We start from the raw sequence: 10,109 nt of genomic DNA on the forward strand, positions 1-10,109 counted from the left end.
AGGCTGTTTGTTTTATATTTTAACATTGTAGAATATGAGAGCACTTCACCTTACAGTTTTCAAAACATTTGTCCATCTTTCTTATTGGTGGCTCATCACACAGCTTTTTAGAGGTGGCAAGCCACAGAGACTGCTCACCTGTTCAGCGGCAAGAGCTTGGACTTCGGGAGTAGACCATGCTAAGTCCTGCTCTCTGGTCCGTTACTAACTCGCTGTGTGACCCTGTGCTCACCACTCTCCCTCTCTGGTTTTTAATTTTCTCTACAAGATTGTCCCGAAGGGTCAGACCAGTGTTCCCACTCAGCCAGGAGGTCTACGAAGTCTTGCAGAAAGATTCTCATCAGATAGCTACAAAATGAAAATCAAAAATACAGACAACACAGAGGATTTTGATTTTTTTTTCCCGTAGTAACATTAAAGTTATTTAAGGAGAGTAACTGTCTTTTTTATTCTTAGATGTCTTACTTCTTTCACATTAACATGTCCTTATTTTATGACATGACAATGGAAGTTAATGGTCTTGAGTGTTTTTATTAATGTCCTTAATTGGCAAGTTGTCAACTCCTTGATTTTAAGGGGTTATTTGATCCCAAAGATGGGGACCACTGGTCTAGACTTCCTTTAGCTTCCAGAGCTGCAGTGTCATGGAGAACTTTGAGTCTGCACAGTGACCCCCGCTTTCCCCTCCACAGGGTCCAGCCGCCGCTACCAGGTGAATGCCGTGCACACCAGCAAGGCCTGCAACATCATCAGCAAGTACACTGCCTACGTGCCTGTGGACGTGAGCAAGAGCCGGTACCTGCCCACCGTGGTGGCATACCCCAACTCCGGTAAGGCAGATGGGCGGCCAGGGCACTCCTGAGGGCCAGGCAGCTCTGTGGGCCGGAGGAAGCAGCTGGGATATAGAGGAGCACAGACCTGCAGGGAAGGGTACGAGGAAGGACCTAGAAGCAAAATAGCCCCCAGTGGGTGGTTTGGCTGCCAGGGAGTAGAGGAGATACATACATCCACTGCGCTACAGAAGGCTGTGAAACCACCCCACACCCTTATTCGCACAAAATAAATATGACTTGACTGAATTTTTCTAATTAGGACAATGATATGTGTTCACTGTAGAAAATATAGAAAGACATAAAATAAAAGTGACTGGAAGTGGCAGAAATGAATACCAATTACTTCCTTGGTGTGACCATCCTTCCAGACATGTAGAGAAATCAAAACACAAATAATTCTGCACAAATTGGATCACAGCAATATATGTTCTATCTTACAAAATGTAGGTATGGAAAATATGTTCTCATGAAGGTGAACCTGTGTCATTATTTTAAAAGCTGCAGCATCTTCCACTGCAGAGAAATATCATCATAATAGCCAGTTAGACAGTGTTCTAAGGCAATATATATATATACACACACACACACATATATATCCCAAAGATATATATATATCCAAAAGATATATATACACACCAAAGATAGATATATATAGATATAGATATAGATAGATATCTATGTAGATAGATATATCTATATCACTATCTATAGATATCGATATCGATATCAATATCTATAGATATCTATAGATATCGATATCAATATCGATAATTTAATCTTCAGAACAACTCTGCAAGGTAGACACTATTATGCCCATTTTACAGGCGGGGAAACAGAGACAGAGAGGGTTAAGTAACTTGCCCAAGGTCACACAGCAGTAAGGGGCAGAGTGAGGCTTTGAACCCCAGGGGTCTGGCTCCAGAGTCTGTGTTCTCCGCTATTCCTCTTTACTGCCACTTAAGGTTTATTAGACCTATTTAACCAGCACCCATTATCAGACTTTTTGATTATTGTAAATGATGCTACAAAAAACATCTTTGTGCACCTGTTTGATTATCTGTTCAGGGTTCATTAACTCTCAGAAGTAAGACTGCATAGCAAGACCGACCATTTAAAACTGTGACATGTTACCACACTGGCCCTGCCCCTGAGGTTATTCTGATGTCCACCCCGGCCAGCACTATTATCTTTCTAAACCCTGCCAGTCTGGTGGGTGAGGAAAGACTCTCTCTTTGGGGAATTTGTTTAGTTTTTTGTGTGTCTGAGATGCCTTTTTCACATGTTTATGAACTATATATACTTTCTTTAATTTCCTGAATTACGTTTTTCTGTTTTTCGTAGTTCCTTTTACCTTTTCTCCCCGCTCCTCTCCTCCACTCTCCCCTCCCTCCCCTCCCTCCCCTCCCTCCCCTCCCCCTCTCTCTTTCTCTCTCTTTTCTTCAGACCTCCTGAAAGAATTGCATTTGGAAACAAAAGTGCCTTACCTCCTGTCCCCAGCACTCTTTCTGTTTATCTGTGGTACCGAAATGATCAACAGCCCATTCCCTCCCTCCCTCTCTCCCTCGGTTTTTCTCATGTCAGGCTCCGGCCAGCAGCCCGAGCTGTTGCTCCATTGGCCGTTCTCATTCCCTGAGCGTTGTCATCTTGAATGACATCCTCATCCAGAATGTGTCTCCCTCCCACCTATCTCTGACTATCTTCCTAGCATGTAGAGCCACAGTCTGGGAGGTCTGGGGACCTGGCATCCATCTTAACCCAAGTCCCACGGTCCCATAAGATCTGAGTCGGCACTTCCCAAAGTGTGTTCCAGGAAACTAGAACCCTAGTTCCCTGTCCTGCTAATGGCCATTCAGCACAAAAATAGGAAATACCAGATCAGGAAGAAACATTTGGGAACCACTGAGCTAAATAAAGTTCAACAGCTTTCTTTACTGCAGAACTTGTCAGAGCCTTTAGGATGTTAATATACACCAAGAGACGCAGTGAATGGGCTATCGTATGATCTTCCTCAGAATTTATTTCCTAATAGAACTCTTTGTTTTTTTAAGGAATAACGCAGATGAGTGTTCTCCAAGAGTAGGGTTCCCCCAAACACTTTAGGGTGCTGTTGCTTCATCTCTCTTCCATCCGTCCCCTGGTGGTGATATCCTGGGACTTCAGGGACCTGCCTGTGGGAGGGGGAAGTGGGACCTGGGTCTCTGAGACAGCTAACTGGGGAAGAATACAAATGGGGTGCTTCTAAGTAAACCAGCCTTTCAACTAATGAGAAAACTCTGCTGCTTTCGGAATATTATCTCAGCAGTAGTATTTACCTGGCAAGGTGGGTATTAGTATCCCCGATTTTCAGATACGGAAACTGAGGCTCAGAGTGGTTATCACCTCATCCAACTACTATAAGATGGCGCTGGAGGTCAAAGCTAGGTCACTCTGGCTCCATAACTCATGGGCTTATCTTGCGCAATGCCGTCTCGTCTTTGGATAACTGAAAGACTGAAGCCAGAATAATTCCTGCCAGCCTCGGGAAAGAGGCAAAGGATGGACACAGTGGTACCCACCTGACCCTTTCTCCTGTCCTAAAGGTGCTGTGTTGCGGATGGTCAGTTCTCGGGTCCAGAACCGACAGTGGAGGGGCACCTCTGCTGGCCTCAGGTTGTCCCAGACCATGCTCAGGGAAGACTCAGCACCAGGAGATCAGAACCTAAGTAAGAGCCACCTTGGGTGCGTTTTGAAGCCGGGGCCCCGAGTCACAGCACCCTCATGTCCAAAACCCTGGAGGCCTCCCTCTGAGTCTGCACTCTGGGCCCTTGCAAGGCCAGGGCAAGGCCAGGCATCCCAGGATTTCTGAGGCCTGAGATGGGCGGAGGGGCACAGCATGGCCCGAGCACGCTACCATTGACACAGCTTTGCCGAGCAAGCCTCCGGGACCTGGGGAGCAGCACGGCCTCCCTGCCCACGTGCCCACACCATCCCTTCCCCTCTCCCCTTTGAAGGTCCGCCAACCCCAGGGGCTGTCCCCTGCCTCCAACCTCTGAGTCCTCCCAGGCACCAAATGCCAGGAAACCTAATAAATAGAGGGAAAGTAGAGAGAAAAGAGGCAGGGCCATCTGTTTGGGTCCCACCATCTGCTTGTCTTAGCATTCCCAACAGATTACCTTCTGCCTTCACCTGATTTCATTGTGCCTGCAGCTTCAGTCCTTGAAGATCCATGAGTTGCCCTTTTTGTGACTTTGCACTAATCCACAGGATGGCTTTAACCCTCTGTGCCCTGAATGTCTGCATGTCCTTCTGTCCCCCTAAAGACAGCCGAACTGCTACACGAGTTCTCACCTCTTCCTTCATGCCCTCATGTGTACAGCGAGGACCTCCTGCCTTCTTCCGTGCATGGGGGGAAGGACATCAGAGGTCCCACCTGGCCACTAGCCCAAACACCTAGATCATAACAATTTTTTACCTAAGAGATAGAACGTTCTCACTCTGATGGTTTTAAACAGGAACAGTGTGTGAGGAGCCCTTCAGAGTTAAAGCATTCTGCCAACTCTTTGGTTCCTTCAGAGCCTCCCAAACTTGGGGAACCTTCTGTAACCTCTGAGCCAGGCTGAGCTTCCAGGCGAGAGGCAAATTCTGCTCTCTCCTTTCCTTTCTCTGGAGCTCAGTGTTCTCGGTGGCCCACGGCTTCCATCAAAATCACAGATCTCTTCTTTTCAACTGTCCTCCGATTCAGACCCAAGTGTCTATAACTTCTAAACTCCTATCCTGTCCCAAGCCCCTTCCCTCACCAAGGGTGACAGTGGCTAACACGTACGGAGAGTTTTCTGTGGGCTGCACATTGTCCTAATTATTCATGACTCCTCACAATCATCTGAGATGGTTTCTTTTATTTCCCTGCCCCCCATTAAGAGGTGAGGAAGCTGAGGCTCAGAGAGTTTAAGTGACTTACTCGGGATCACACAGCTGGCATGTGGTAGAGCCGAGACTTGAACCCAGGCAGGGTCTCCATGGCCGCAGAGCCTATGAGGTTAACCACCATGCTCTTTGCCTCCCGGTTGCCTCAGGCATTCAGTCGTTAGTTCTCTCTCATCCTGCCCCCACCCCAGCACCCAGAGATAAACAGAGCTTCTTGGCCCTCACAGAGCTACTAACAGTCTCATGGGGGACCAGAGGCTTCCATGGACATATTTGTGCGTGCAGCTTTTCCCATACTCTAGCTTATTCCCTTACAGTATATTGCCTGTCACAATCCAGTCCTTGAAATAATAATCATAAGAATAATCACCCTGATTACACATTTTGAGCAAACTTTGTACAGTTATTACTCAGATGGGGAAATTGAGGCTGAGCCCCCTGACAAGTCAACGCCATGTTCTAGTGCCTCTTAGAGAGCTAGCGTGAGCCTCTCCTCAGTGAGGCACAGACCCGGTGAGCATATGCCCGCCTCTTCCCCACAATGCCAATCCGCACCCTCAGCTCCTGACCTGCTCCCGCTTCCCTGCCGGGTCTGTAGCTCAGGGCTTTATTGAGCATTTACCACGAGCCAGGCACTAAGCATTATTTGTGTTGTATCTCATTTAATCCTTACAACAACACTGTGAGATAGATTCTATTATCCCCAATTTACGAACAAAACTTAGGAAGGAAGTAACTTTCCCAGGGTGATAGAGCTAGTCAGTGGGGGAGTCGGCCTTGGAACCCAGGCATGTCTGACTCTTGGGGTTGGAGCAATGATAGTGTCTTTAGAAGACGAAGACCCATCCGAGCAGAGATGGAAGCCCTGAGCTTGCTCTCCCAGCTCACCCCCAGGTCCTGTGAATTCAGACCATTGCTCCGCTTGGGGGTGATGGGAGGGGAGAAAGACAGGGCCATGGGAGCTCAGTCCTCATGGGCCTTTCTGTGCCGTAGATGTGGAGGAAAGTCCCACTGCGCCCTCCACCGAGACCACGTCCCCAGGCCACAAGAAGTACGCTGTCTCTGAAGGTAAGTGGACGTCAATGGGCCCTCTCCTTAATTAAGGTGGTGATAGTGACTGATCCTTGGGCCAAGAGAGTGTCTTAGCAAAGTCTTTAGTGGTTCATTTCTCCTCAAAACAGTCCTGAGATAAACAGGAATATCCCCAATTTATAGATGAGGAAACTGAGTCTCAGAGAGGTAAAGTGACTTGCTCAAGGTCACAGAGCAAGTCGGTGACAGAGTCAGGCCTGGAATCAGGCCTCTCGATTCCTAGCCGAGGGACCATCTACTGCTTCCCTCTGCCCAGAATCCTCCAGCAACGTGCCAGGGAAGGAAACTCAACGTCCCCACCAGGGATGGGGGGTTGATGAGAAGCTGTCGCTGCTCCCACAGCTAACCTTCCAGGGACCGCCAGCCAAGGAAACTTGGGGGCCTGTTTCTTACACACAGACCCACATATTTCACTTCTCCCCATACCAGCTGGTCGGATCCCCAGGGATGTAGGCAAGCCCCTGCCCGCTGGGGGCCTCTGTCTCTCCACCTGGGCAGTGAGTAGTCAAACGAGGTTCTCGGTCAGATCCCCACTGGTCATTCTGTGGCTTTACAGGTCCCCTACACAGTCTGGCCACCAACACCCTTTCTTCCTGGAAGGCCTCCGAGACCCTCTTTGGATCCAGGTTCGTGGCATTTCCCTTGGGGGCACTCACCCTACCACCACCCATTTTCCTGGGGCTGTCTCTGGCTTGGAAGGCCAAAGGCAGGCCCAGCCTGACGAGTAGATAAAAATGACTGATCTGAAGGGTGACGAGAAGGCCCAGGGATATTACTGTCTCCTGGTATCTCACTGCCAAACCTCCCCCGCCCCTGCCCTGCCCCCCCCCACCCACTCACCTTGCAGTTCATCTCCCACATGTCTGTAGTCTCTTTGCAAATGCAATCCCCCTGGGAGGGCCAGCGTGAGACTCTGACCACTGGGCTGAACAGGAATACAGAACACTAGCCTAGTCCTCACTGAGGGACTCGGGGGAAATGCACCACCCCTGGCCTCAGTTTCCCTAGCTGTCAAATGGGACGTTGGAGGAAGCCACCTGTGAGGTCCCTGGCCTGACTTTCAGAGGCTGCCGAGCGGGCACTGGGGGGTAAGATGACCAAGGACACCATTGAGGTGGCCGTGGCCACTCTTTCCCGGCTCCACCCACACAGGCTGAATCTCAGAAAGTCCAGGCTGCTGACGAGGGCGGCCAAGGGCTTCCTGAGCAAGCCGCTGACCAAGGCTTCAGAGTCAAGCCCTGGGAGCCAAAGCTTCGACTACGTCCCACTGGTGAGTGCCCCAGACCCCAGCCATTCCACAGAGAGGCCTTCCTGTGAGCCTCTCCCCCTGCTCCTCCGAAAAGAGAAAAAGACGTAGACCTTCCCGCCCTGGGTCAGCAGGGCACAGAGGTTTGCGTGAGTCCCCCGCCCAGGGTCTAGAAGTGTTGCTAGAAGCCAGTGCCAGCATCATGAAAATTCTTTGCAATCTGCTATCTTCATCTTAAAAATTCATGGGAATTTTGCCTTCTATTCCACCACCTATGTGTGTCTGTTTTTCAATACATAAAGATAAGCCTCGAAATGACTCACAGGTGAGTAAAATTAACACCCCAGGGACATGTACCGTGTTTAGCAAGTGGCTCTGCAGACGCCCAGAATGCCATGCCAAGGTGAGAAGCGCAGGTCTGGAGTGGGCATCTCTGAATTGAGGAGCGTGGCGCTGCCATATCTGGAGCCCAGCGGGGCGCGGGGGTCAGAGGGTGCTGGAAGAACACAGTATGAGTTTCACTGCACAGCTCCGGTCCCTACACACCCAAGTAGGGACCTTTGTGCCTTTCCAAATATCCCAAGCAACAGAGCACTATGCATATATTCCCTCAACAAGGATTTGTTGAGCTAGGTGCAGTGCTAGACCATGAGAGACAACCTTAAACTAGATGAATATAGTCCATGGCATTAAGTATCTAGAGGGGATGCAGACAAAGAAATGGGCAATTCTGCTTCTTGGACACTATGATAGGAGTGGTCGTGTTTGGTGGGAGAGACCAGGTGGAAGGGGACCTACTCCAGGCTCGCAGTCAGACAGGAATGAAGCAGGGCTTCCCAGAGAACGTAATGGTTAAGCCAAGACCTGAAGGATGAGGAGTTATGGCCAACAGCCTAGAGTAGAGAGAAAGAGCTTGGTAGCTGGAAAATGGAGTTTGAGGTAGAAGAGTCAAGATGAACCAGTGCTTTGAGAATCATAGTCTGGACTTACTCTAAGAAAAAATTGCAGTCACTGAACTGATAGCCTCCAAAGAGCGACATGATCTATGCCTTACAAAGACCCCTCAGGATATAGGAAAGGTGGAGAGGGTGGGGACAGGAGGGGAAAGTAGAGGCAGGGACAACATGAGGGGGCAGATGGTGCATTGCAGAGATGTGTAGAAAGCAGACCTGTTGGGACTGGAACCCGATTGGCATGGAAGGCAGGAGAGGGAGGTGAACTGCCCAGAGCCTGCGGGATGGCAGTGGACGGTCGCAGTGGCTGGGCCAGGCCAACCTGCCCAGAACAAGAGGCACGTCTGAAGCGAACATGTCGAGTTAGGCTTGGAGAGTGATCAGTTTGAAGTGGCTGTGGGATCAAGGATGCAGACGCTTAGTCACTTAGTCGGCCTGGGTACCCCGCAGATCCCCCAGGTAGGCGGGGCAAGCTGGGAGAACTGTGTAGACTCAGACTTTTGCATGGCCTAGGGCTCCATGGGCTAAAACATTTGAGGCCCACTGAGGGGCTCCCCCACATACAGGTGTCTCTGCAGCTGGCCTCCGGAGCCTTCCTGCTCAACCAAGCCTTCTGTGAGGCCATCCACATCCCCATGGACAAGCTCAAGTGGACCTCGCCCTTCACCTGCCACCGAGTGTCCCTCACCACCCGCCAGCCTGAGTCTAAGACCTCCAATCCCCAGCTGTGCACCGGCCCCTCATCTCGGTACCCCTCCCGTGACAGCTTCTCCCTGGAGCCTCTGGCGGAAGGCGAGCCGGGCTGGGAGCCCAAGGCCGTGGTAGAACACACAGGGAAGCTGTGGGCCACGGTCGTGGCGCTGGCATGGCTGGAGCACAGCTCCGCCTCGTACTTCGTGGAATGGGAGCTTGTGGCCGCCAAGGCCAACTCCTGGCTGGAGCAGCAGGAGGTGCCCGAGGGCCGCACGCGGGGCACGCTCAAGGCTGCTGCCCTCCAGCTGTTCGTGCTCCTGAGGCACTGGGATGAGAACCTGGAGTTCAATATGCTTTGCTATAACCCGAATTATGTGTAGTCGGGGGAGAAGGAGGCTGGGGCAGGGGAGAAGAGGAAGGGGCCATTTGGGCCTAGTGGGAGGGACTTTTGAAGCTGTAGTCAATATACTGGTGGCTAGAAAGAGCCTTGGACTGGCAATCAGGAGGCCTGAATTCAACCCCAATTTGCTACTACCCAGCTGTGAAGCTTTCGGCCAGCCCGTGCCCCTTGTCTGGGCCTCGGTTTGCCCACCTGTAAAATCAGTGGGTGAGATGAGGAAGTTGGACCGGATCTCTAGAAGGCTCAAAGATTCCTTTCTGCCTGGACATGTGGGCAGCTGTGGGGTTTACCGCCGCTAGCAGGTGGGGAGAAAATATGACTTAAATCTGAGTTCCCTCTGGAGGAAGATCATGTGGGCAATGCCCCCAAATATAAGTGTAGATGAGCGAACCCAAAGACTGCAAGTCACCAGACCTGCGGGTTAGGTGCTGGAGACCACCCCTGCCTGCCGCACTGTGGGACGGGCCCTTGTCGCCATGAGGAGAGTCCAGGACCCCTAAATCCCACTTACAAACTGGAGAATCATCCTTTCCCACACTTTAGAAAAGAGTCACCTGGGGGCCTTTTCTTGTAGCTTGGAAGCTCTTCCTATACGTTATTGATTTGCAGATTATTTGTGACTTCCTAAGGAGAAGCAGGTAGGAAGGACAAGGGAAGACACCCTGCAAGCCGAGGTGTTAGAATTAAGCCACAATCTGTGCAAAAATAGACTCAAAAGAATAGACGTGGTCACAGAAGTCAGTGAGAAACCAGACGACACCTTAAATAATTTACACCCTTTCGGGAATTGCGTAACGTGAACTCTACCCACTTGTGCCAAGGGGCTAGAGAGGCACCCTGTGTCAGCTGCATTCTGGGATGGTGGGGGTCCTTTCTAGCCCTGCCACACTGTAGGGGGAAAGGCGACTCTTTGCAACAGAGAACCAGGCATGGCTGCAGTGCATTTGGGGCAGCAGCTTCAGCCGCGAGACCTGATTTATCAATGAAAT

The 10,109-nt window shown here is 50.7% G+C and overlaps 1 protein-coding gene across 1 annotated transcript in view; it reads left to right on the plus strand.

Moving 5' to 3' along the window:
* The window catches only part of VWA5B1 (von Willebrand factor A domain containing 5B1), a 43,415-nt gene extending 34,315 nt beyond the window's left edge, over positions 1-9,100 (plus strand). The window contains exons 15-20 of the mRNA XM_011358017.1: positions 693-830; positions 3,413-3,535; positions 5,730-5,804; positions 6,385-6,454; positions 6,981-7,098; positions 8,594-9,100. Coding sequence (XP_011356319.1) covers positions 693-830; positions 3,413-3,535; positions 5,730-5,804; positions 6,385-6,454; positions 6,981-7,098; positions 8,594-9,100 — 1,031 coding nt within the window. The remainder of the gene's footprint in view (positions 1-692; positions 831-3,412; positions 3,536-5,729; positions 5,805-6,384; positions 6,455-6,980; positions 7,099-8,593) is intronic.
* Positions 9,101-10,109: the final 1,009 nt, after the last annotated feature.

This window comes from Pteropus vampyrus, unplaced genomic scaffold, assembly GCF_000151845.1.
Source record: "Pteropus vampyrus isolate Shadow unplaced genomic scaffold, Pvam_2.0 Scaffold36, whole genome shotgun sequence".
NCBI lineage: Eukaryota > Metazoa > Chordata > Mammalia > Chiroptera > Pteropodidae > Pteropus > Pteropus vampyrus.